The sequence below is a fragment of the Aphanomyces invadans genome, assembly GCF_000520115.1.
Source record: "Aphanomyces invadans strain NJM9701 unplaced genomic scaffold supercont1.14, whole genome shotgun sequence".
NCBI classification, from domain to species: domain Eukaryota; phylum Oomycota; class Saprolegniomycetes; order Saprolegniales; family Verrucalvaceae; genus Aphanomyces; species Aphanomyces invadans.
In genome coordinates, this window is record NW_008580159.1 from 204,889 (window position 1) to 230,451 (window position 25,563).

The 25,563-nt window shown below is 56.9% G+C and overlaps 9 protein-coding genes across 12 annotated transcripts; 5 read left to right on the plus strand and 4 right to left on the minus strand.

The window, feature by feature from the left end:
* Positions 1 to 1,520: 1,520 nt before the first annotated feature.
* Positions 1,521 to 2,382, plus strand: H310_07448 (hypothetical protein). Its single transcript, XM_008872808.1, has 4 exons — positions 1,521 to 1,758; positions 1,815 to 1,865; positions 1,921 to 2,048; positions 2,104 to 2,382. The coding sequence occupies exons 1-4, from the start codon at positions 1,539 to 1,541 to the stop codon at positions 2,344 to 2,346; spliced, it is 642 nt and encodes a 213-aa protein (XP_008871030.1). The 5' UTR covers positions 1,521 to 1,538; the 3' UTR covers positions 2,347 to 2,382.
* Positions 2,383 to 2,842: 460 nt separating this feature from the next.
* On the minus strand, positions 2,843 to 4,727 carry H310_07449. Of its 2 annotated transcripts, none has more exons than XM_008872809.1 (7): positions 4,623 to 4,727; positions 4,361 to 4,574; positions 4,112 to 4,305; positions 4,001 to 4,057; positions 3,848 to 3,949; positions 3,591 to 3,785; positions 2,843 to 3,281 (listed from the first exon to the last, which is right to left on the minus strand). In XM_008872809.1, exons 1-7 carry the CDS (start codon positions 4,719 to 4,721, stop codon positions 2,871 to 2,873), a joined length of 1,272 nt encoding a protein of 423 aa, XP_008871031.1. In that variant the 5' UTR covers positions 4,722 to 4,727; the 3' UTR covers positions 2,843 to 2,870. The 2 variants fall into 2 exon arrangements, with proteins under 2 accessions (XP_008871031.1, XP_008871032.1); XM_008872810.1 differs by having other exon boundaries at positions 2,843 to 3,358.
* Positions 4,728 to 5,027: 300 nt separating this feature from the next.
* Positions 5,028 to 5,757, plus strand: H310_07450 (hypothetical protein). The gene has a single exon (XM_008872811.1). The coding sequence runs from the start codon at positions 5,031 to 5,033 to the stop codon at positions 5,679 to 5,681; it is 651 nt and encodes a 216-aa protein (XP_008871033.1). The 5' UTR covers positions 5,028 to 5,030; the 3' UTR covers positions 5,682 to 5,757.
* A 1,254-nt stretch (positions 5,758 to 7,011) lies between these two features.
* On the minus strand, positions 7,012 to 7,912 carry H310_07451 (hypothetical protein). The gene has a single exon (XM_008872812.1). The coding sequence runs from the start codon at positions 7,832 to 7,834 to the stop codon at positions 7,436 to 7,438; it is 399 nt and encodes a 132-aa protein (XP_008871034.1). The 5' UTR covers positions 7,835 to 7,912; the 3' UTR covers positions 7,012 to 7,435.
* A 781-nt stretch (positions 7,913 to 8,693) lies between these two features.
* H310_07452 (hypothetical protein) lies at positions 8,694 to 11,617 on the minus strand. Its single transcript, XM_008872813.1, has 10 exons — positions 11,451 to 11,617; positions 11,313 to 11,396; positions 11,096 to 11,267; positions 11,015 to 11,045; positions 10,583 to 10,762; positions 10,337 to 10,526; positions 10,125 to 10,229; positions 9,842 to 10,055; positions 9,508 to 9,729; positions 8,694 to 9,411 (listed from the first exon to the last, which is right to left on the minus strand). The coding sequence occupies exons 1-10, from the start codon at positions 11,584 to 11,586 to the stop codon at positions 9,015 to 9,017; spliced, it is 1,731 nt and encodes a 576-aa protein (XP_008871035.1). The 5' UTR covers positions 11,587 to 11,617; the 3' UTR covers positions 8,694 to 9,014.
* A 357-nt stretch (positions 11,618 to 11,974) lies between these two features.
* Positions 11,975 to 14,932, minus strand: H310_07453 (hypothetical protein). Of its 3 annotated transcripts, XM_008872814.1 has the most exons (7): positions 14,736 to 14,932; positions 14,130 to 14,681; positions 13,341 to 13,868; positions 13,174 to 13,269; positions 12,571 to 12,936; positions 12,360 to 12,461; positions 11,975 to 12,306 (listed from the first exon to the last, which is right to left on the minus strand). In XM_008872814.1, the coding sequence occupies exons 1-7, from the start codon at positions 14,856 to 14,858 to the stop codon at positions 12,124 to 12,126; spliced, it is 1,950 nt and encodes a 649-aa protein (XP_008871036.1). In that variant the 5' UTR covers positions 14,859 to 14,932; the 3' UTR covers positions 11,975 to 12,123. The 3 variants fall into 3 exon arrangements, with proteins under 3 accessions (XP_008871036.1, XP_008871037.1, XP_008871038.1); XM_008872815.1 differs by having other exon boundaries at positions 14,130 to 14,932; XM_008872816.1 differs by lacking the exons at positions 11,975 to 12,306; positions 12,360 to 12,461; positions 12,571 to 12,936 and having other exon boundaries at positions 12,942 to 13,269; positions 14,130 to 14,932.
* Positions 14,933 to 15,912: 980 nt separating this feature from the next.
* On the plus strand, positions 15,913 to 17,599 carry H310_07454 (hypothetical protein). The gene is made up of 3 exons (XM_008872817.1): positions 15,913 to 17,168; positions 17,222 to 17,308; positions 17,353 to 17,599. The coding sequence occupies exons 1-3, from the start codon at positions 15,939 to 15,941 to the stop codon at positions 17,464 to 17,466; spliced, it is 1,431 nt and encodes a 476-aa protein (XP_008871039.1). The 5' UTR covers positions 15,913 to 15,938; the 3' UTR covers positions 17,467 to 17,599.
* A 384-nt stretch (positions 17,600 to 17,983) lies between these two features.
* H310_07455 (hypothetical protein) lies at positions 17,984 to 21,182 on the plus strand. Its single transcript, XM_008872818.1, has 13 exons — positions 17,984 to 18,110; positions 18,163 to 18,330; positions 18,387 to 18,509; positions 18,604 to 18,707; positions 18,770 to 18,903; positions 18,953 to 19,103; positions 19,146 to 19,409; positions 19,596 to 19,780; positions 19,838 to 19,972; positions 20,163 to 20,338; positions 20,396 to 20,608; positions 20,708 to 20,849; positions 20,897 to 21,182. The coding sequence occupies exons 1-13, from the start codon at positions 18,012 to 18,014 to the stop codon at positions 21,031 to 21,033; spliced, it is 2,031 nt and encodes a 676-aa protein (XP_008871040.1). The 5' UTR covers positions 17,984 to 18,011; the 3' UTR covers positions 21,034 to 21,182.
* Positions 21,183 to 24,532: 3,350 nt separating this feature from the next.
* On the plus strand, positions 24,533 to 25,432 carry H310_07456 (hypothetical protein). The gene has a single exon (XM_008872819.1). The coding sequence runs from the start codon at positions 24,555 to 24,557 to the stop codon at positions 25,374 to 25,376; it is 822 nt and encodes a 273-aa protein (XP_008871041.1). The 5' UTR covers positions 24,533 to 24,554; the 3' UTR covers positions 25,377 to 25,432.
* The last annotated feature ends 131 nt before the right edge of the window (positions 25,433 to 25,563 follow it).

Genomic DNA, 25,563 nt, shown 5'->3' on the forward strand with positions numbered 1-25,563 from the left:
TTCCTTACTGCATGTCGACTTCGCAACTTACTCCGAAAGGTCGCTTACATGTATTTGAATATCTCCTCGGCATGGTTCCTACAGAGAACATGTCCAAGATTTAGCTTTGCGCATTGCCGAAATAATGGTGTGGCTGCAACCATATGGCGAGCAGTGTACAAGGAATTTAGTGCTTCATGAGAATGGCACCCATTGTGACCACCCTGCACTGTCACACACCGCCTTCAATCCCATCGAGAACCTATGGGCAAGACGTGCCCACCGAATGTACGCGAATGTGTTTCACACTGTGTTTGACCTTGCAGTTGCCAACAATGCTGCCTGGGATGGACTTGATAGAATGACCATCCATGCGCTACTCATCAAGTCAATGACAAAGCGCTGTTTGGCTGTGATCGAAGTCAAAGGTGGGCAGACCTGACAATTATGGCATGTTCCAATTAAGTCATTGGAACAATGTTACACGAAAATTGAAGGAGCTGTAATGGTTCTGGCACTATCGACCGATCATGAACCTCCGGGTGAAAGATTTGAGTATGAGCATATATGTTGGTACCCGAAAGATGGTGAACTATGCCTGAATAGGGTGAAGCCAGGGGAAACTCTGGTGGAAGAGGGTGTGGGTCGATTCGACTGGCCTACCAAACATTTCGAGTTTAGCCACCTCGCGGTGGTCGTTGTGTCACGAATCGCTCCAGCCTATGCATTGCTCGTGTATCTGTCGTGTATCGACTCCAATGTGCCATCCAGCCCAACACAGAACTCAAAGTTCCAGAATAGCACACTCATCTATGGGTGGGTCTATTCATGTGGCGCGCGCAGTGTACTCTGAGGTCGATGCGATGGAACGTTGTGTCCACAAATGTGCTGCATGCACATTCTATTCAAAAGGAATACCTCCGATCATCTATAAAATTAGAACTGCAAGGTTTGTCCTCTGTACACTGGAAGTTCAAAAATTTGCTTTTCTGCAGCTATCTTTGACATTTTTGTAATAGGAGAAATACCGATAACCAACACACGTTCGGCCTGAATGATCGAGAGGTTGACGCAAGAAACAAGTCGTCATGCTCTGTTTCTCTTTGCTGACAAGGTTTTGACGACCCCATAAAAGGATACTTTGTCCAAACTTGATGAGGTGCAACATTTCTTGCAAGAGAATAAAAAGGCGGGGCAGACACGAGAAAATGATGTTTTACCCCCCAAAAGCACTTTTCCGTACTCATGGGTATTTTTTTATATTGGCAAAAATATAGAATAGAAAAACTTTGAACTTGTTTTATCATCCATAAATACATATACTGTATATACTTTTTTATGTTTGTATGCATTCCATTGTCCGTGCGGATATTTCGGACGTTTTACTTTCATACCATTTGGAGAAAACGCAGCCAATGTTGGTTAACAGTAAATGAATCGTCGGTTTAACTCGAATGCCCAAGACGTTTAACAGTAAAACGTCGACATCTCGACCGTGCCGAATTTGATGTGACGTTCGTCGAAAGGACACACTCGAAAATCGAACACGCTGCAAAACGATGCACAGCCCAGCGCGCCGGCGGCGGCAGCTCCCGCGGAATCGCATCGTGCGTAGCATTGGCCTGACGGTGCTGTGGGTAGTTCTGACGTCTGCGTCTTCGGACACCTGCGCTTCAGACGGCCTGTGCTCCCTGCCACGAGTCCAGGGGTCATTGATCGCAGGCCGTGGCATGACGTTTTGCAATCTCTGCATGGATGTTCTCCGCGAAGGCTCCGTCGGTACGCACCGATGGGGATCCTGTGCGCCGGTGTCGTCTAACTTGTCAAAACTTTAGTTTCCGTGTGGGAATCGCACCACAATCCAACTGCATATTACGTCGTTGGAGGTTCGTTGCGACGTGTCATGCTCGCTCCTTCTCAATGATCTCTCTCCCGACGTAGAAATCGTGTACGCAGTGCCCAACACCGCCGTGGACGATCTATACAATGCTCATCAAGTCGAAGGCCGGCTCGTCCTGGTCGATCGGGGAAGCATTGCCATCTTCGACAAGGCAAAACGCGTTCAAGAGGTATATTTCCGTCATCAAGGCCATACCGTCTCAAGTGTGTTGGGGGTGCTGACAGGCAGGCGGCGCAGCCATGGTCGTGGTGGACTCTGGCGAGTGCAGCGCCAACTTTGCATGCGGAGTGCTCGGTTCGCCCCATCAGAATGCGTTCCTGGAGCAAGACGAATGGGACAAGTGGCGGCACATGACCATACCTGTCGTTCTCATTCACCGCGATGATGGCGACCGAATCAAAGCCGCGATGGACCTCATGCAAGTCGACATGCCCGATCTAGGGCCGCAGTATGTTCGTCGCGAATGAATTGCTACATGGTGTTCATGTACCCACTCGCGCCAACATGCCAAGCGGGCCGTTGCTGGACAAAAGAATCGGCTCCATGCTGTTGAAAACGGAGCGACCGGCGGAAGAAACCAGGCATGCCTGCGACGGTCGGCCACGTCAATATCGGTGGGGTGGTTGGCGAGGAGGCTTCAACCACTCGTGGCCTCCACGCACGACTACGCGCATACGTTTGCGCTAAGACAAACGCACTTGGTCACGGCCGCGCCATACTTTCCAGCGCTCGAGGATGGAGGTCGCATGCCAGGATTTGTCCACCTGCACGTCGGTGGCCCTTGTGCGACACGAAATGTGCACAAAAGGCACACAGACAGTGAATCCCACATTTCGCACGCCGCCATTGCAAGGCTCATGCACCCCTTCGTCTCGTCCATCCGTTTCAGTGATCTGCAGGACCATGCCACCGACGAACGACACTCGACGAGAGCATATTCGAGGTGGTGTTGGATGCTCGAACTTTGGACATGACCTGTTCATTTGTTGAGTTACAATCGCTCGAGGATCAAGGCGCCAGCGCCGCCGCCGCCGTTGCAGATGGACGCAGCGCCAATCGTAGCATCGTTCTGCTCCAGCACGTGGATGAGTGTGCCGACAATGCGCGCACCGCTCATCCCGATGGGGTGACCGAGGGCGACGGCACCGCCGTTTACGTTCACGCGGCTGTGGTCCAAGTTCATGAGGTGCATGTTGACGAGGGCGACAACCGAGAACGCTTCGTTGATTTCGTGGTACTCAATGTCCTTGACGTTCAACTTGGCGTGCTTGGCGGCGATCGGTACGGCCTTGGCAGGTGCCGTCGTAAAGTCGACGGGTTTGTGGGCAGCATCGCCGAAGCCCAAGATGCGAGCAAGCGGCTTGAGTCCGAGCGATTTCGCCTTTTCAGCCGACATCAACACCTACAGACAGGTCAAAATCTTGAGCGGCGGATGCGTCATGGAGCGTCCGATGCGGCAACATGCGCACACGTAGAAAGCTGCAGCGCAGTGAGGATTTTTGTGAGCGGATGGACAAAAGCAGACTAGAACTGCACGAGGATGGCCAACAACTCGAATACTGCTGACGACTGCAAAGCACGGGGATCGCTAAGATCACGCAAAAGCACACACGCTCATCGCCGCAGCACTCGAAGAAGCAGCAGCTCTCGCGCATCGCACCCGCATGACACCAAAGTACACACATCCTCACACGCAGTGAGGAGGACGTACCAAGGAAGCAGCGCCATCGTTCAACGACGAAGCGTTGGCGGCGGTGACCGTACCGTCTTTCTTGAACGCCGCGCGAAGCGACGGGATTTTGTCAACCTTGACGTTGTAAATTTCTTCGTCGTCGGTGACAACCTTCGGGTCGCCCTTACGCTGGGCAATCGTTACGGGCGTGATTTCGGCGGCAAACTTGCCGGCCTAGGAAAATTGCTCCATGAAGGACAGGCTGCCCATGCAGACTGCGACAGGTCGGTCATCACCTTGGCAGCATTGGCAGCGCGGGTGTAGCTTTCGATCGCGTACTTGTCCTGGTCTTCGCGCGTAATGCCGTATTCTTCAGCGCACTTTTCACCGCATAATCCCTTGATACAACGCATGAGGTGGATTTCTTGCTGTTGAGGGAGATGCTATACCATGTGCTGGTTGTTGTACGGGTCCCATAGACCATCGTGGATCACCCCATCAACCAACTGGACGGACGCGCGTGAGAACGTCCTCGAGGCCGTACGATAGCATGCATGTACCTTTCCATCACCCAAGCGGTAACCCGTGCGAGCCTTGGGCAAGTAATACGGAATGTTGGACATGCTTTCGAATCCACCGGCAAGCATGGCATCTTGGCTACCGGCGAGGATGCTTTGTGCCGCCATGGCAACGGACTTCATGCCGGACGCGCACACTTTGTTAATGGTCGTGCAAGGCACCGAGTCAGGGATACCTACATAATTGTCCCACATCAGTCGGTCGAGTTCGCCTCAGAAAACATGTCGTACCAGCTTTGAGCACAGATTGGCGAGCCGGGGCTTGGCCAATGGCAGCGGACACGACATTCCCCAAGTACGCTTCTTGGATTTCATCCACAGAGATCCCCGCGCGCTCAATCGCAGCTTTGTTGGCAATCGCGCCAAGTTCCGGCGCAGTGAGCGACGCAAAAGCACCGTTAAACGTCGCGATGGGAGTACGCGCGTAACTCACGATAACGACATCCTAGGTTGCGCTCAGTCACTCGACCACTTCCACGCATACAGCATGTACCCGGGGAGAAAGGGAGGTGCTGAAGCGGCGGGCGAACGTCTTCGCGGCAGATTGCATCGTCTCGGCGGCACGTTTCGAAATGTGGCCAAGATTTGTCATATTTCCCATGGATTGTTTACAAATTGAAGCCGGATGATGGATCGGGAATAATAGTCGTTTTCATCATTTTTATTTTTTTCATACAAGAAGGCAGAGAGAAGGGCAAAAATAAAATAAATCGTAACAATATTGATTTAAAGACGGGTACCGACACGCCGCAGTATGCGAATGGAGCGTTTTATTCGCTGATAGAACACGTTTAAACGTATTTCACCAGGTGCATCACGCATTTGGATTGGTTAAAATAACGACGCCAAACAACCAATCAAGGCGCATTCATTGGGCGTGTCGCAAAATTTGAAATTTGCGATGGCATCTCCGCAACGGGCACGAGAGACCACGGGTGACGACGCGAGCCCGACCCCAACCAACGCGCCAGAACCCACCAACGAATGCAACAGAGGCGACGCTGCACAGATACCCGACGCGAGCGAACCGGACCTGAAGAAACGAAAAGTGGCCGAGGCAACAATGTCGGTCGACTCACCATCGCGCAAGGTCAACGAACACCTGGTTTGGGACACCAACCGCTGCGGCGACCTCATCCTCCTCTCCAACAAGAAACAGACGATGGAAACATGTATCCTCGATTCGGATCAATGGAATTGCGTGCTCGCATCCCAACCAGCGTCGCGATTTCGCGTGCGTTTGGACAAATTGGGACGCGGCGGCGAACTGTGGATAGGCTACTGCAAGAAGGATCGCTTTGTCCCAAATGGCAGCACGCGCGGCCGGTTCTGTCAGATCCTTCGTGCTGACGACGGCGTCACGGGCGATGATACAAGCCATCCTTTTTGCGATGGCGACGAGTTGACCATTACACACCACCGCGCCAACCACACGATTGTGTTCCAAAAGAACGGTCAAGACATTGGTATCGAGTACGAGCATGTGACGGACGAAGCGCGGTACCCGGCCATCGTGACCAACAGCGATCAAGTGTTCATGACATTGCTTTAGCATAAATCCAACCTTGCCACGATCGAGTGTACCCTGTTTGCGGTTGAATCGGCGACAATGGGCACGGTTTTCCACATGCTTCCGTGTGCCTAGCATTTTGACGACCTTGCATCAATCCATGCACAGGAGATGTGGTGGCCCCCTCGCCGCTCCGATTCGCCTGGAGATGCATGACGTAGTGTGGCCATGGCACGACCTCCACTTGCCCCGTTCGGCCGTGAAAAAACAGAGTTAGCATCGCCGTGGCAACATATTGACAACCATTGAGGAGTGGCGAGGTAGCTCAGCAATGGCATTCTAGCTGGTCGCGGGCAGCTTGCTAAAATTCGCCCAACCAGCCCATACGTATGATGGCAAATCGATTGGCAGCATGCGTCGAGCAGGCACTCACCAGTCTGTTGCCGGCATTGACGATGCGGGAGAAGCGGGATTTCGATCCTAATGATGGCAGAGCAGTGTACGCCACCAATGCCTGATGGCCCTGGCTATGGTGTTGCTTGAATTCAACTACAAGACACTTGGTAGGCGTTCAGCAACGCTTGGCAATAGGGTATCACGACTGTCGTTCTTCCTCGACCAGGTAAATTTCATGAAGCCAATCCTTGCGCAGTCTCTGGCCACTTTGTTTTGAATTCACGCGAAAATGGCATGATTCGCTCAAACCCCACAAGACGCTTACGCTGGACGATCTATGTGCAGGAAGTGCATCCAGTGCGTGGCCAACTTCGTCACGACAGGCACACTAGCGCGTTGTTTTGTGCGAATTCTCCGACACAATCACGTCAACGGTTCAGTGAAGGGGTCGTCGAGGAACATGCCCGCGCACGGTGCGCATGGTCGTCGCGTTGATCAACGGGGCGTTGCTCGCTGGCATTTACACCTCTCTTTACGTGCTCTCCCGCGTGCGAACCTGGTGTGCACTCGCATCAAGTGACTGGATGATTGGATGTAGAACCTCTTGTAGCTCGTCCAAACTAGCAGGTCGAGCATTGCCTACGTGTCTGTGCCGAGTCCGAGGCCAGTAGGGCATGCCGCAATATCGGTAGCTCGCCCTTCATCATGGCAGAGTACCAGCGACACCTGCACCAAGCGGACAAGTCAGAGTCGCTCAGCACATTACCCTCAAAGCAGACACACGTCAAAACCAAATTACCTTAGATGAGTGCGTGTCCTTTCATAAATAGGTAAATTTGCCAATCGGTGCTAATTTTGGTGAATTGAATGTTTACCAGAAGTGATACATACTCTGAGGTTATATAAGTTCTCCGCTGGATGATTCTAGAAACGTTGAAGGCATGACAAATCGTTGCACTTGCTCAAGGTAATTAAGGACGAGTTGAAGTGGTGTGCCATGTTTGGGATAACGTCGTCAGGAAGGCCGAGCGCACGTCGTCGGCATCGCCATCACCACCATGCGCAAGACGACGCTTTGATGATGGTAAAGGCGTCTGGCGATTTCTTGTGTAGTTGTCCTGTGCCGATCGCAACGACATGCCGAGGACATTACGAACGGGGTGAGTGGCAAGGATTTGGGCTCCATGAAGACGAAATCCGTTCGACAAGATCATGACTGTGACGCAGCACCACATCCACAAAGGATAAATAGATTCGTGGGTTCAAAATTGTCCGAGAAGCTACCAAGTTGTGCCCTACCAGCGAGGCACAGCCGCGACAACCGACGCATTCCCACGCAACAAACACGAAACGCCGACGGACATCCACACTGATGCAAGGCAGGGGGTCCAGTACGTCGGCTACAGTTCCAACGAGAACACGTCTTGTTCGTCATCAGGGAGGCTCGACCCATCAGCATCCATGTCGGCCGACAGAAGCGACGGTCGCGGTGTTGTGACGTTTTCATGTTCGTGGTGTGGTGCGGCCGCGGCGGTGTGTTGGTCGTCGTCGTGTCCTGGGAAGTCAGCGCCTATCCGTGCGTTTGCAGCGTACGCTTGGACGAGCATTTGGCCTTCGCGTGCTTCAAACGACAGTTGGGGTGTGGTTTGTGCATCTTCAGGGTGAAAGGCCGCTGAGGTCGTGGCGCGGCGAGTCGCAAGCGTCGGGATCGCCATCGGCGGCGACTGCTGCCAGCTCATGGAGAGCTGGAGAAGCGTGTTCGAGTCATGCAACGAAGTGGGGGTCTTCACCGTCGTCATGGGAATATCGGAAATGGCCGTCGACGGCGTCGTGGTGCGTCGGCAAAGTTGCCGTGGCTGGGGCGCGCAGTGGACGTTTTCGATCGATTTTTATTCCACCCCATACTGAAACCAAGCGATAAAATAAATCGTCCCATCCCCACGAGCTACAAGAAGCCTCGTGGAATCTTGACCAGGTTCGTTGGAACCAGCCGATACCTGCCATGTAAAATAACCTCTTAAACTTCATATTCTTCCGAGAAATGTCTTGGTTCCACGCGAAAGGCGGTCGCGTACGAATCGCTGCTTGCGTCTTCGTGATCCCGAGTGCTCGCACCAGCGTCCCACCGAAGCGGTACCTGCCAATCGCACCGATGGATGCCCCCAACCTTGCTCTCGTAAATACAGTCCTCCAAATGCGAACGCGACGGAGGGCGGGGTGGAAGCGTTGCAACATCGGCCGGGGGCATTCAAGGTTCTACGACGGACGGTATTGCTTTCATGTCGAAGAACTTGACGAGAGGACGCGACCTCTGCAGTGCGTGCACGGGGTACGCCACTCGTCCAAGCCAAGGCATGTGGTCTCACAGGTACTGTAAACGATAATACCCTGTTGAATTTAGTACTGCAAGCTTCTACCACATGTTTGCCTCTCCAGAAAAGTCCGTCTGCATCAGGTTGAAGTTTGCACCGGGCAGTGGGCTTTGCTGGCGGAGCCACCGCGCTGCCATCGAGCCTCGGTGCGTGGGCGATCCCTCTAGCACGAACGATTCGCGCTCGCCGTCCGTGGCGCTCGCCACTTGTGGTCGACGGCTCCATGCCGGCGCTGGGGCTGCGTCGGCACGACGTGGCGCTGCAGCCGCTCGTACCCAATAGCTTCGGATGGCGTCCCGCAGTCGTCCACTCCAGCCGCTCGAGCAGTCTGTCGCCAACAGACGAAGATTCATTTCCGCGCCACGTGGCGCCACCGCCACACACGTGGGACATGCAAGTCAGCTGTGTTCGATCCCGTGGCGCCGTGCGCGTCCCCGGCGGACCATATGCACCACCCGCTGCTGGACGAATACTGACCACTTGCCGCTTGGGGCGCAGGTGGTTGGAAGCACGATGATCTTTGTGCTTCGTTGGGGGCCAGCTGCCTCGACACGATGCGACCGCGCTCTCTGCCCTTCCACAATGTGCGTTTTCCGTTGCAAGTACATCAATAGCCGTATTTATCGTTGAGCGCGGTGCGGCCATCGCCTGTTTGGTTCGTGGGGGGCTGCCATACGACGTCGCCGCCTTCCAGGATGGTGCTGTCGAATACGCTTGTGGTCCCAGCGGGGGGCTTGGTCGCGACGTCCTTTCGACGGAGGCGGACGCGTTTCGGTCGCGGCGCTTCCGTTGCCTCTGGGTCATCACGGCCGTGCTTGGCAGAGCCGCCGGCGACGTCGTCCGTCGTCAGCGGCCGCGACGACACATCCAGGGCAGATTCGAATGGTTGCGGGGCGTCGTCGGAGGGCTCGGTCATAACATGTTGGTCTGGCGAGTTGGTGGCCATCAACGGCTCGACGGCGTTCGGCGTGACTTGGGCCAAAGAGGTCGATGGCGGCGGGTCTCTGCATCACGATCGCGTCAGACGACAGAGCAGCAGCGCTGCCAACGTTTGCACTCGTCGTGCATCCGCATGCCGGGCAATAATCGTGCACACGTACAAGAATGTCGAGTTGGAAGCGTTGTCGCGAGCAGCGGGAGCCACGAGCTTTGCCCACGCGGGCGTCGCGACCTCGAGGAGCGATTCCATCTCGCGGATCCTCTGCCGTAACTCCGTGCGACCCGCTTCGGCCTTGGCGGCGTCCTCCTCGACCAACGACCGCGCCGACGCCATCATGTACTTGTCCAAGCTGTCGACGTCGTCCCGATCGTCCGTCGGGGCGCTACCACACACGCATCAGTCCGTCGATCGCAATGCCAGTGATGCCACATAACGGCCTCGACAAGCCCGCACCCCTCTGCCGCCTCGACATCACACACCATTTCAGCATCTACCTGGGCGTGTTGGTCGATGCGGGAAGTGTCGCTTCCAGGAGCTTTAGATCGGCGCGAAGTCCCGCCAACGTGGCCGCGATCGATGCGTACGTCAGCACTTGGCCTCCGTGCGCCTTGTGCTTGGCCGGGGCGCGGTTGGCTTTGGTGCGGTCGAAAAAGTCATCGTCGTCGCTAGCGTACACGGAGGCGTTCGCTTTCGCGGCCGTCATCTTGGCTAATGCCATGCCATGAGGCACGACGATCCGCGTCGACCACGGGTCGAGCCAACGAGTCGTCGACGCACCTGCAACGTCCTTTTGCGCCGTTCGCTGCGTGTGTTTGGCCAGCAATTGCGCCTCGAGGGTTTCGATTTCGTCGTGCAGTTCTTGGATCCGCGTTTCGTTGCGCGCTACGTCAACACACACAAGGCCGTGAGCACGACATGTTCATCGATCCCGTTGCCATGTCGAATGTGAGAGGCAGGCGGGTTCCACTGGAATGGCCTGGACGACGTACCGAGCGCAGCTTCCTGGCCCTCCGTGAGCCCGACGTTCTGTTTGGCTCGGATGCGTTGGCTCTCGAGCTTGACGTTCTCGAGCTTTTGAATGCGGTTCTGCAGGCGCGTATACAACTTGGCATCTTTCGTCAAGTTCACGCTGTCCTTGGTCACGTTCGACACGTACGGCCCGGACACGTCGGCTTTGCGCTGTGTCGTGCCAGCCACCCGTTGGAAAACAAGAAGTCGAATGCTATGCCACGTACGTGGCGCAAGTAATCGGGCAGCGGGACGACGTTGGGCTTGCTCGTGGCCGGCGCTGCTTCGTCGTCGCTGCTGTCGCTTTCCTCAACAGCATCTTCTCGGAACCCCCACGTCGCTCCATGATCCGCTTCCTCGGCTTCCTTCTTTTTCTGAAGAGAGCGGCGTGCATGTCGAGCTTCCAACTACGCGGTCGACATCACAAGTCAAACATCCATCGACACAGACGGGGTTTAAAGAGCAGAGCATCGCAAGTCTGCTCCTCGACGGTTGCGACGAAGGTAGCGCCGGCAGCACATGCACCCCGGGCAAAATTCCATGCAACCCACGATGACATGCGCATGCCGCCCTTGGAAACGCATCGCCATCAACCGTGCGGACGCCAACCACCCCAGCGACCACACATTCACTTGGATTCGAATGCAGCTGAGACGTACCTTGGCTCGCAGCTTTGCCAGGTTGTCGGATCTACAAGGCAGTGTTGACATTGACATAGCGAGGGATCCTGTAGTACGCACGAGTATTCTTCGGGCATGAGGTCATGCGGTCCCAGGATTGTGTAGATACGTGTGGACTCGCCAAACACAACAACGTCCCCGACATGCAGCTCGACGGGATCGGTGGCGGGAATGCGCCGCTTGTTGACGAACGTGCCGTGGGTACTGCCCAAGTCCACCACAAAGAGGTGTCCTGTGCGCGGTCACGATCTTGGACGATGGAAACGAGAGCACGAACCTTTCGAGTCGAATTGAAGGGCTGCGTGCGTGCGGGATACAGAAGGATGCTGCAGCACGATGTCGCACAGAGGCTCCATGCGCCCTGGAACCACAGTACCGCTGTGTCAGCATGGGCACCGTCGTCGGGCGGACATACCTGCGACAAGGAACGGCTTGACGGACGTATCCAGCGCCAACTTTTCCACGATGATGCCTCCCTTGATGACTTCCACCGACAAGCCATGCCGGTTCGACCCATTCGCCGCCCACTCTGGCGGCACGTACGCCGTCATACTCTTGATGATTCAACGGCGGATTGCGCCGTTGGTTCTCTTATTTGATTGGATAAAAACGAAATAATATAGCCAATCTAAATCTGATAAATACTGTAATCTAGCCAATCATTAAACGTTTCAATAGACCGCGCGACGTTTAAAAACCAGCGGCAGGAAGAAGGGAGCGAAGGCCTGAACACGTCGTCATGCGAGCGTGTACAGTATAGCCCAGAGAGAATCGGGCGATGAAACACTTGATGCGCACATGGATCTCTCTCGGTTGCATGCACCCCCTGCGGAAACGCGTGTGATATAGAAGACGATGGCTGTGCGCACTGCACGACGAAATTTCCCGCCTCCTTGGCTGTAATGCTTCGACGTCGCGAGAGTTCAACGCGGGGGGCTATGCCAACACCAGGGAGATATCTCAGTAGGGTGATCAACTCGCTGTGTTTTGTATGTCATGCATGACACATCGGACGATGCAGCGACGGCGCTGGCATGTCTCAAGCTTGCGCTGTTACTCTGTGTTTGTCCTAACCGTGACTCTTTTGTTCATGATCTGGCTTCCGCTTCGACATGCTGGCAATACGGGCTCACAATTTGCATGATACAGCGATGGACGATGTCGAGGGTGTCCAGGTCTCGCGGCGCGTCCTTCCCCGGCAGCTCGTTGAAGACTTTAGCGCTAAACTCGACATGTTCGAGCATGTCGTACAAGCGCGTGAGCTTTCTCGCCTATGACGATGCATGAGGCACACGCACGTTTGCAACCACGGCGACCAATCTACCTCTGCTGCCGACTTTGCATGGGCGAATTCGGCGGCGTACTTTTGAAAAGCAGCTTGGACTAGCATCACGTTGTCTCGATAGAGTTCTCGAAGGGCCGCATGCTATGAAGCGCAGGTGTCAGCGATATTCCAAGCCATCACACACACGCAGCGAATCCACGCGCCAACCCAACGCGCAAGACGCAAAGGCAAGAGGAAAGCTGGCACGAACCTTGCGCCAGTACGTCGATGCTGGATCGGACATTCCCACAACAGCCCCGGACGAACCGCGCGACCCTTCCTTGTCCACTGCCGGCTTCGGCTGGTCCATCGCTTGCAAGAACGAGTCCGTGTGTTGATGTAACCTGGACATGCGGTGGCAGTCGTCGGTCGGGGGAATCGCAGGCGCCGTGCTATTGTCGCGGTCGACCAGCGCCTGCAACGACGCCAAATGTGGCAAGACCAACGCCGTGATGTACGAATGGACCACGTGAAGCTCTTGCAGCGAACGCTGGGACGCCGCCTGCCGGTCCTCGGACAGGACCTGGCGGCAGTAGTCGGCGTAGTCGCACAAATGCACCACGTCTTGAAGGTGCTCCTGTTGTCATGGCAGCCGAACAAACCGATGAGAACGAGTTGACTATCGACAGATCGACAACACGCAAGAAAAACCAACATCGTGGCGGGGAACGAGGTCGGAGCATCCCGGCAGCATCGCGCTGCCCAGCCATTCGAGCGGCAGCCATGCCCGCACGATGCCTCCTGGCAACCAAACCCATCGCCCGACCGCCGCATGCGTGAACCCTGGTGTCGATGGTGCAGATTCATGTTGTACCTGGGAGCGTTGTGTGGCAAATTTGTGACGATAAGCGTCGAAAAACGTTTGGGCCGCCATCACTTGCCTCAAGTACGTCGCTTCGAGCTGCGATTTCTGCGACCACACAGCGTCGTGAGGGCGAATCAAGCGCGCATTCTAGACCCATCGAGGCTTTCGCGACGTACGTGGTGCCAGTACTGGTCGGCCGCGGGATCCGTCCTCCTGTCGAGCTGTGCGTAGGTCGTTCCCGGCGCGTTGTCGCGGGTCGAGGAACGCTGCAAGAGATTTTGGACGGACGGCAGGACGGTCGTCCGAGATGCAGTCGACGATGTGGACGCGATGGACATGGGGGATTTCGTTGCCGCCGCCATCATTATCGTCGGTGCTTCATGGATGGCCCCGCCGTCGACTTGTAGACTGCCATGGGCTGTCGCATGGGCTGCCTTCTCGGCCATCCCAATTTTGTGCCGATACGGCAACATAATCTTGTTCACTGACTTGACGACTCGTTTCAAATCCGAGATCGGTCTCGCCGGGTGCGTCGCGCTCGACTCGCTCAGGACATGGCAGCAAAACTCGACGAATCCCAGCAAGTACGTGAGCTTCTGGCGTTGGGAAGCATCCTGGTCGGCCGACGACGTCACGAGAAAGTGCTGGAACGCGTGGTAGACGACCTTGCATGTTTCGTAATGCGCGGCTTTGAGCGCGGCGTGCTATGGCATCGATGAGGTAGGCAGCCCCATGCTAAAGTCGTTCCATCTCGACTAAAAATCGTGGGGACTCACGGCAACGATGAATTGCCCACCATCCATTCAAGAACCATGCACTCGCATCATGCAAGACGCCCCGGCTAGACGTGAAACATCGTCATCACAACGCCGACACGAGTTGCGTAAACCACTCGCAAGCATGCCCTCCATTCACACATGGCTCGGCCGCGGCGCTGGTGCCCATCAAAGTGCCACATGACGTACCTGGCGCCAGTACTCAACCGCGTTCGCGTTGTTTTCTCCACCCGACGACGCCTCGACATCCTCGGATTGTATCGACACTTGGGACGAAGTTGCGACGGGAGAGCTTGCCGCCGACGGTGCTGCTGACGCGTGATTCATGTAGCTGGCTGGCACACCGCCGACGGAGCGATCGATCGCTGGTCGGCCACCCCGCGATGAGTTGTGTCGTCGGCCGGCCCATGCCACGTGGACGTTGGTTTGAATGTCCGATGCCGGCGCTGGGTCGGACGGCGCCACAACCGGCGGGGCCATCTTTGCCATGTACGGCACCACCACCATTTGAATATACTTTCGCACACGCGCGAGGTCGTCCCATGTTCGAGGTGTGCTTTGGGTACTGGCCGATTCGTCCAGCACAACTTTGCAAAACGTGACAGATTCCATGTCGAATTCAACCTGCCGCTTCTCGGCCGCGATCGCGTCGTCGACCGACGAGTCCTGGGATATGCGTGCTCGGAACGCGTTGTACATTGCGTTGATTTCATCCTGATACGACGCCTTGAGCGCTCCATGCTACCGACATCGCACACGGGGAGTTTTTTCGGTCGCATTGGACATCCGCTCTACCTGCTTCCAGTACTCAGCCACTGTACCATTCTCGCCATGCCCGCGGTCGTGGCTGGACATGGCTCGTTGCTGCGGCGAGAGAGACCCGTCGGGCCGATCGCCAACCATGTCAACATCGCCCATCGAGTCTCGTTCAGCGTCGCTTGGTGTGGTCGCCGGCCACCGTTGTCGCTCCGAGTTCGCCTTTTGTTGGTGCGGCCATGGATAGTAGTACTAAACTGAATTAGTACGTTGTTGCACGAATTGCCGGTGCAAGGATAATACTACTATCTGCAAAGATAGTAGTACTACCAGGAGGTTGGAATAGCAAACGCCCTGAGGCATTCCACCCACATCCACGCGAAACGGAACGACGCCATCGCCGCCTGAGCGCCCATGCCTACGGTGGGTGTGGATCACTCTCACTACTCCTACGAGCAAACCCTGTGAAATGCTTTCCGGGGACATGGAGGTCGAGATCGACGATTTGGTGCTCCATCAACTGTGTTTGCCACGCTGTCAGGTTGTTGACAGTCACTGTAAGCGCCGCCACGACGTCCACGACCATGGCGGCACCAAACACAGCCTCACGGCCACCTCAGCAACTCTCCAACGATATTCCTGGAAGCACGTGGTCGCTGTTTCATAAGATCAACTCACCACGTGCCACCATCCCTCGTCGAAGCGTTTGCAAACTCGCGCCGACAATTCTCTGGGAAGCTTGCGTGTTGGCCATGTTTAGGCGATCTCTCACGGCGACGGACGCGCTGGTGCACCGAGATGGCGGTAATGAGGATGATTCTGCAGTTTACAACCATGCGTGGAGGAGGTTTCAAAATGCGCTGCCAAGCCACACGGCTGACAAGAAACGCTATCGAATGTCATGGATCCCTTGCGTTTACTTATGAGTCAACAACGTGCAAGATGTCGGGTGTTCGCCGCCGCAGATGACGTTGACAGAAGGCTTTCCTCCGACAGGCAAGCCACAGAACAAGGTGGTGCTGTGTGTGAAGCACCTCGTCTCGCCAGGATGCAGAGGCAGCCTTGTCGTCCACTTCACCCGGCTCCTCGACCATTGTATTTAATAATAAAAGTAAAAGTATTTATAAAAATAGAGAGAATTATGGAGAAATTAATAAATTAAGATATTCTCGGTCACTTGACTGGTTACCGCGCCAGTTACAACTGTTTCACATGTGTCCCAACGGGCATGCCAACGCAACGATGGAACGAGGTCACAGCGCAAGCGATTCGACGCAAGGGACGTCGTCGAGGCGATGCCACCGCCCCACCGACACGTCGTTTTCATGCCAGCCACCACAGCCCGCGTCAAGTGCCACCATGGACGACGTGAGGGTGTTGCCACGGCTCGACTACCCCGCCACCGACACACTCTTCCCCGAGGCAGCACGCAGTCGAAGTAACACACGTCAATCATGCATGGCACAACGGAACGACGACGAATGCGAATTCGACCAGTCGTTGGTGCATGCGCTCAACCAACACTTCCCGTCCCTGGATGCATCGAAGGCACAGCCAGGGGTATGCGGTCCTTTGTCGAATGCCCCGACGGTCGACTTGGCCATGGACCATTCAGCGCCCGACGACGAAGACGACGTGTTGCTTATGGACAAAGACGATGACGACGACGAGTTCCTTCGCCAAGTACAGATCCAGGTCACTCAGGCCGCAGCCGTCGTCGCAAACCCGGCGAAGCATCGGTCGAAACATGGGAGGAAGAACTCTCATCTACGAACCCATCCCCATGTCAACGCTGCAACCCCTCCTCCGGTCCACGAACAACCGCTTCATCGGCCCGCCAAACGCATCACAGCCACCCATTTCCATGCGAACACGGGACTGTCCGTGACACAACCCTGCGAGCTACCGACCATTCTTTCACCGGCAGCAACCACTGACCCAACGAATACAACCACGTCAAACGACGACACGGCGCCAGTGGCTTTGCCGCCACTGCCTCCAGTCACCCCACCGAGGTCATCGCACGGAGACGTCGATCCCACCACACTCCTGTCGTGGGGCGAGATGCCAGACAGCATGGAGGTTGTCGACGAGGACGCTCTCGTTCCTGGCAATCTTCACGCCACGCCTGAAACAGGACAGGAGCACTGGCCGCCTCTACACCAGCATCATGATGGCGACGCGTCTCCTTCCCGAACCACAAGCGAAGTCAAAGTCCAGGCATGGCTGCGACAGAAGCAGCGCCTCCATCAGAAACGACACCAGCAGCACACTGCGTTGGTGGTGGTCGATAAAGCGAAGCGGCAAGCCGACAGCGATTCGCAGTACCGTTTATGGCTCGCGCAAAAGAAAAAGCAGCGCAAACGGGAAAAAGCAGCCGCGACCGCAAAACTCGTGCGCCAACAAAACGAACGCCTGCGACGGCTCCAAGTCCAAGCCGTCGAGATCCAAACCATCCAAGCACACACCAAAGTATGTCCTCGATGTCTACCTGACGTGGTTCGCCGAGATGCTCACGTTGCTAGGCACGGCGCCATGCGTCACAGAAACCCAAGAAAGCCCGACCACCCCGACGCACGCGGGACGCGCCCACGAGATGCGATGCATCGGTGGTACACCCGACGGTCCTTTTGTTCCCGTTGAAACGAATGAATAGGGCGCCGCGCCGTTCATGAAGCACGAGCGAGAGGTTGCCACTACCATGCAACGCCTCGACGACGTCGAGCGCGTCCTTGTCCAAATCGCTGCCCGTGCCCTGCGAATACCCTAACAACAACACACCGCACACACACACTTTTGTGGAGGACAACCACGGCATCTCAACGACATCATTCGTACCCGTCTTTCGTCATGAGTGTCGCCGCGAGACACGTGTCGTTTTATGGCCCAACAGGATGACGTGGCCTCCATGCTCTCATGCACGGAGATCGCACACACACACGAGCATGCATCGGTTTGCACATGCTGCCCTCTGCTCCCTCCCTCACAAGCATCTTGGCAACGTCGGTGGCCGTCGGATCTACAACGCATTGTAACCGCTAGTGAAACCGCTACATTGACACGACCGCTTGGTCCTGCCCGTTGGCCATGTCGAGAGCAGTGGGCACGTGCGTTCGACGTCGACTCGGGCAATGACGAAAAGCAGTGGACACAACGTCCGTTCGGGCAACGATGGAGCGCATGGCACAGGTCGTGGCCGATGTACGCGCCTGGTGCAAGTACTTTGAACGGGCAGGGTGAAACCGCCAATGAAACCGCCAATGAAACGGCGCCGGTGCACACTTGGAGAGCAGTGGGCTTCGACTCGGAGCCGCGATGGAGCGCATTCCAAAGCTCGTGGCCGATGTGGTCGCTCGGTGCAAGTACGAAGGCGTGGCCGTGTCGGATACGTTGGCAGCGTTCATTTGTCGCACGGTACAAAAAATGCCGTGTCGTTTGTGTGTTGTTCATCCGTGTGTCGATGCAGGTCGTTCAAGACGATGCAAACCGGTTTTGTTTGGATGGCGACGTCGACGCCGACGGGCTCGCGGCGCTAACGCACGCAAGTGTGACCCGTCTCCTACAAAAGGACAGTCCGTCGTTGGAAACGATCAAGATGCAGTTGGACTTTGACTTGTGCTATGTCAAACATGAGGTACAAATGCTCCAGCGCTGGTGGCCGCCGCGTGACCGTTGCATGTATCGCTGCAGGAGGAAGTCGAGAAAGGTCGGGCGGCAAAGCAAAAGAAGATCGCGGCGCTCCATCGGTCCATCGTGTTGTTGCAGCCCAACGGAACGGGCGACTTTGACACCCTCACGACGTTGTATCGACAGGTACAACGTTCTACCCGCCCCCCGTCCCGACATGCAGGGGGCGCCGCTGCGCAGTATAGCAACTCACGCCCCATGCCGTGTTGGCATCCCATAGATTTTTACCCTCCTCATGGTGCATGCTGACGCGGACAAGACGGGCGATCGCAACGTCGAGCGCGAGGTCGCGGCCGCGTTGGAGAGCGTGTTTCCGCGCATTGGGTACACTTCCATCCGTCGGCCGCCACGTCGTCTCAACCATCGCTCGCTCGCGCCCATGGTAGATTGAAGTCGTTTGTGTCCATGTCTGCCGACGACAAAAAGTTCCAACTCAAGGAACTCGCGAGCATCGTGGGCGGCATCCGCTTGTTCAACAAGGAAATTGGCAAGGGCGGCGCGGGCATTGGGTTGACGCTGGGTACGAGCTCCATCCTGACGGAGGCTCTTGCCCATGGCGACGTGCCTAGATACCATTCGAAACAACGTGACAAACGTGTCCAAGCTCGCGGCCGAGGAAGTCGAAGAAGCCAACGTTGCCGCGACCGAGTACACGGAGGTGCTGCTGCACCTCCACCATTACAACGCCAAGGACAGCGTGACGGCCGAGCGACTTGAACGGTACCGTGGCGTGCGTGGTGAGCGACCTCACGGCCTCCGTAGATGGCAAGAAGAGCTCAACAACAAGCGCCAGTTCCTGTCGTACTTGCAAAGCTTGTACGAAGACATTGACGTGTGCGTCGACAAGATCAGCCGCATCATGGCCACGTACGACAACGAACTCAACACACTCAAAGCGCTCGTCGGCGCCCGCACGTCGCTGCCCAAAGGACAAGTGTACCCAGTGTTTGAAGCCCTGTCGAAGGCGTGGGAAGACTTGGACGCGGAGCACCAGCTCCTTCTCGCTCGCTCGCGCTCGGTCAAGGCGTACGTATCTTTCGACGTGTTGTTTCAACGCGCAAGTCGTCGCATGGTGTGGTCAAAATGTGTGTGCCCCGTGGACGGTGCTCGAGTACTACCGCGCCAGCGCTTTGCACGCGCTAGAGACTAGCGTTGTCCTATCTCCTGCGTGTGGCCCTGTGCCGAGGCAAGCATTCACTGCGGTTGTTGTAGGCTGATGCAATTCAAGGACTCGTTCACGCGAACGCTCTCGCCGCAGTCCGAGTGGATTCTAAAGGCAAAAAAGGCCGGCATGCCGTCGCAAGACCACTGGTTCGACCAAGCGACCGAGCTCGACAACCAACCAAAGTTTGCGCCGCCGTCATCGTCGTTGGCGTCCGGTGGCGCCAAACATGCCAGTACAAATCCCCACGATCGCCGCCCCCACCATGGTCCAACCACGAAACGGAACGTAGGTGGGGATGAAGGCGGCGCTACGGGTGCCAACGACGACGTTCCCGTCCGCATGTCGGTCGACTCGACGCCCGAGTTTATGCAGTTGCCGCTAGAGTACCAGGGGTACTGCCCATGGACCCTCGTTCGTCGCGGCGGTAACGTTTTGTATTCGTGTGGGAGACGAGGGGTGTGCGCCGCCGTCGCGGGCGTCCTGCGTGCATTCTTGCAAGTACATGGCCTGGTTGATTCGTTGTGCCTGTGTGAGGCAGGGCTGCCTAGTGCCGTGTCCCCTGGGGGCGACCGATCTGCTCGAAGCCATGCGTCGATCGTGACGGACATGCGTAGGCTTGCTGCTTCCGGGAGACCCGTCGCTGGGGGTGATTCAATTTCGCAACGCCTACCACGTGTTTGTCAACGAACGGGCGCTGGAAGAGTTTATGGTGGATCCGGCGCAATTTGTCGGGATCGTGCACGACATGGTCGTGCGCAAGCCAGAGCTCATCTACCTCTTGCGGCTTCAGGTGGGCAGCACCGTGACCTATATTGCAGCCCCACGACGTCTCATCGGTGGCCTGCAGGAAACCTTCCCGGACACGTCGATGGCGTCGTTGCTGCGCCTGACAAACAACCGCACGCACGTGCATCCGTTGTTGGCGCCGCACGCCGTCCAAAAGGTCGACGCTGGCACGTCGACACCGACCCACTTTGTCGAGAAAAACATGGACGTCAACTACGAGTGGAACGAGTGGAGCTTACGTCGGCGCGCCGTCAAAATCGCCAATCTCCGAAATGTACGTGCGTGCCAGCGCTCGAAAACGGGTGGCTGGGAAGCCTCGGTGTGGTCCCGGCGCCTCCTCGCGCATGGGCCTCACGGGTACATCCTCGTGTAGTACAAAACTGTGTCGGCGCAGACCACCCTGAGTACGTTTCGCAAAGACGCCGACCAGCAAGTGTGGCTCCCCACGGACGGGACGACCCAAACTGGCCACGACAGAGGCACGAACCCAACGAGAACAATCACGTATTTTGCAGGTCAGTGTGCTGCCGTCGTGTGCATGGACCGAGATGATCGACAACAGGACTACGTGGCATGCCGACGGACAAGACCATGCCTGCCTACCTCGCCGACGACGCATCGAAACACGATGATGGCGGCAAAGACGACGACGACGACGTCGTTCGTCCGGCCATCGTGTCGTACGCATTTGACCTCTGAACGCGACAGTGCATGTGTTGAAATAATGAAGCCGCCACGTATGGCACGTTGACGCAGACAACGTGGTGAGCCAGTGCGCTGGGATCGATTCGATGAGGCGCCGCCGCCTTCTCTCGACGACCATTCCACACCCTTTCCCACATTCCGTCGTCGCCATCGAGTCGTATCGTCACGTAGAGTACGGACGCTCGTCGGGATCGCCGTTGTACTCGGACATGCCACCAGCAGAATGGCTGGAAGCATCCGTCGAGACGGCGCGGCATCGTGAGAAGATTCGGGGGGATGCGCCACGTGGTCATTCACGCACGGGTACGCCAAAAAGTTGCTGTCCCAACGCCTCGCAACCACGCCACCCCTACTTGTTTTCCCAAGCAACGACCAACCTATTCCATGGTCGCACCAGCGGCGTGAAAAAGAGGCGGGATAGTTCGATCATACGGGTGCTCGAGGAGGCGTAGCCGGAGCTCGGACCTGCTCACGCCGTCCGATGTCGCACGATTTTGCAGGCGCACACGCAATGTGCGCTGTACCAAACATTGGGGCGCGAGTTTTGTCGACTGGCAAGGATCGGCACGGGCTCGAGCCGCCGCTTGTTTGAGCTTGTAGCAAACTTGGAGGTCCTCTTTGTTCTTGCGCACACACGGCGCCGAGTGGTTGTAGCCATCGAGCCGCCCTCGAGCTCGGCTACCCCGCCATCGAAGGGTGCGCAGGCAACACCAGTTCAGGTCAAACGTGGCGATGCCGTCAAGGCAACGGCACGCGTCACTGGACGTCGTTCTCAATGCCATGATCGAGAGGTCGGCGCAACCTGTCCCCGCTCGTGGGGCGTGCGATCGATGGGGCGATGCCACAATCAGCGACTACAGTCCCGTTTCCTATCGCGAAGGGGACGACATCAAGGGGGAAGGAGCAGTTTGGGGCTCCAACGCATGCATGGCCAGGCCGAGATGGGGTCGATGGATACTTTACCTGACCAGGGCGTTGAGCTGCTCCGTGTTGAAGTGGGCGTCTTGTCGGCGGCATTCGCTTGCACCGTGCGAGACGCGTTTGCGCACCGGTTCTCCACGACTGGTTGCTCCACCTCATCAAGCAGCTCCATTGTGACGTGGTGCACTTTTGAAACCCCGTGCGCAAAGGGTTGGGCAAACGGACATTGCGGGGCCTCGTGGGCTATACAGTAGCCCACGTACCCCCGTGTCGACTCGACACAGCAGTGCGGCTAGGTTCATCAACGTTGCGCAGACTGCGAGCGGTTGGTCGTGGGCTAGCCGACGACGAACAGCGAGCACTACCCCGTCTGCGCGGCTCCTCCCAACAGAAAACGACTTGTACTTGGCCGACAGGGGTTCGGCCGGGTCCCGCCACGTCTTCCTGCACCCTACCTGGAGCACAGGACATGACGCCACTGTACTATTTTTTGTCCTTGGGTTTTAGTGTATTTCTATATTTATCATATATATTGTATATATTTTTCCTTGAAAATATACTTGAAGTAAAATTAAGAAGCAAATAGATTAAAAAATATGCGCGCCCGGTTGTCGCGACGCTGCGCACGTTGACGCACGAATTGATTGTCAACGAGTTCATGAACACGATCCGCAAGAGTGTCGAGTGGATGCAGCTGGCCAAAAAGCGTCGACGTCGCGATGTGGAGCTTCCCATCACCCACCTGTACGCACACGGTCATGATGGCATTGGTCGCGAGTTTGCCACTGCCAGGGCATGCCTCTATAGAAGGATATGACTCCAACCGTCAAGTTCGTGGTGGACGGCAGAGCCAATGTGCTGGGGACCATGCAACGACGCGGGGGCGTCGTCCAAGGGGCTGCAAGAACGCTGGAATTGCCGGCTGTGCGTTGTGTGTCGTTGTGCACGTTCCATTGACGAAGGTTGTGGACTTACGAAATCGGGGGGAGGGGATGCCGAGTCTTGCTGGGGCTTGTCTCGGCCACTAGCCCCCAATGGTCGGCTCGAAAGGTCGCCCCATGGCACGTGCGACGGCACCCTGGCGTGTGCGTGAATGGATCAGGGGCAAGCTTGTAAGTGCCACTTGGACCTGCGACAAACCATTGCTAATGTAGCTGGGTTGAGTCGACGCTGTCACAGGAGGCATCGTCACCCGGATCCAGCCAAGCTGACGCGAGATTCCGCTTCATCCAGGAGGCAGGGGGGGGGAGGGAAACCAACTACACCATCGCCCCCTCCCCCATCATCCACACAGCCAGCCAAAGAGCTTCGCGACACATCGGCTGGCTTGGGTAGTTAGTTTCACACGGCATGACCGTATTTGTCGAGGCATGGGGCCTGCGGACGACGAGCATGTTTGGTTATGTGTACACGGGCGCTACACATATAAAAATCCATCGATGGAGTTTGCTCCCACACGTCCAAATGCCGACGGCAGAGTTGGTTTGTTGCCCCAAGGGTGCCGACCCCCATCGCCCGCGGAGGCTCTCGGCCATGACAGCCGCCACTGCCCTTGCATGGCCCGAACACGACCGGCAGCAGGGACTTGGCCAACCAACCAGTCCAAGCATGAAACGCGAAGAGCATTCGAACAACGCAACAGGATTGCCACGCATGCGTCAGAAGTCGCGCCGCAGACTTACGAGGTGGTAGGTGTTCAGCGCCGTGTCATGTCTCGGTCACCCACGACACAGACAAGCTCAGATTGTGCAACGATCGCAATTCATGTCCCTGGTAGCGCCGCCTGAACCAGCCATCCACCGCGCCACGCGCTTCGACACTGTCTCGTTCGAGCGGCAGGTTCTCCCGCCGCAAGCCGTCGCTACAGCAACCCTCAGCACGCGACATAACACTGTCGGTGGTCGGCCAGTGGCCCGTTTGACGCATTTGCGACACAACGAGACCATCCATCATCACACTCCCCTCCTACGTCGAGCCTCCCCCTGCGTCGTATGCTTCTGCGGGGCGCACACATCCTCCGACACGACCGCAACGCAGTCTGTTCGGACAACGATCACCCCGTCAGCAGCCTCGCCCGACGCCAACCGCACCCTGCTGTCCCCCACGTGAAGGATGTGACCAAATATCTCGTCGGCATTGGAGAGAGCGTGGTGGGTTGAGGGAATAGAGCCGTGGCCGCACTAAAGGTAGAGAGATGGGGCCTAGGCTGGTGGGGGGGCCGACGGACGGGGGTGCATGACACCCCAGTGAACATTCTCCAGGGGATTTGTCAAGGCCATAACGGTATACACGTCGTTCTATCCAGGGCTGCTGCATTTTCCCTCGCAGTTCGATGGGCCGAACTCTCTTCACGACGACGCAACCTGTCTTGTCGGTACGTGTCGTCGATGTGGTGCATGAGGGGCCAGGGTGTGTCGCCAAAAGCCACGTGGTCTTCAATAAACGGGACGGACCACACCGCCCGCAGCCACCTTCGCAAGCAGGCAAGATCTTGTTCCTAATGCTGCGGTCAATCGCATCGTGGGACCGATTGGATCTACACGGCTACACTCGGTGTGCATTATCGAATGTACTCGGCGGCGCCAACAAGCGGCATGGGCTGGGCGTTGAAGACGCTGACCCTCGTTGCCGTCGTCGCGATCGCGTCCGCCACTGGCGACGCCGTCCCGGGTAAAGAATCCATCTGCGGCACGGATCACGCCCGGCCTGCCGTCGCCGTCAAGTACGTGGAGGCTACCAAGTACAAGCTAGCCAAGTCCGTCGCCCGACTGCGTCTTCGTGCAGGGTGGTGCACGGCGTGGCTGTGGGGCTCGGAAGGCCACTTGATCACCAACAACCACTGCATTAGGTCGCAGGACGATGCATCGGCTGCGATCGTGGAATTTGGTGCCGAATGCGCGACTGCTACGAACCCGAACAACGGCATGAGGGCCGCGTGCGGCGGCACGTTCGTCGCGAACAGTTCGACGTTGATCATCTCGGACACGTCGCTCGACTTCTCCTTGGTCCAGTTGCATGTGAACCGTGGCATCAACCTCACCAAGTTCGGGTACTTGCAGGCGCGTGCGTCGGCGGCCACGTTGAACGAACCCGTCTACACCATCGGTCACCCTGACGGCCGCCCCAAGAGCATTGCGTATTTGAGCGATGGCGGCAGGCCGTCCCGCATCACAAACGTGTCGACCCCGTCCGAGTGCGGCGGAAGTGACACACTGGCGTACAACGTCGATACGGAAGGCGGGTCGTCTGGCTCTGCCATCATCAGCGCCATCGACAACAAAGTCGTGGCCTTGCACAACTGCGGCGGGTGCACCTCGACCGGCGGCGCCAACACTGGCCATAAGCTCGAGTACATTATCAAGCTGTTGAAGTCCAAGAATTTGCTGCCCAAGGACGCGATCGCGGCCCGCTGCTAAACGTAGTTCTAGCCATCTTGTCGAGACCGTGAAAATAGCACATGAACTTGTCGCCACGTCTGCGTTTTCGTCGCTATCTGTCTCGGATACACGTGCCACCTCCATCCTCGCAGGTGTAGCTGCGACAAGCGACGGCTGGTGAGGCCACGGGGCTGGAGGTGCATTGCCCAACGTAATACATCTTGTC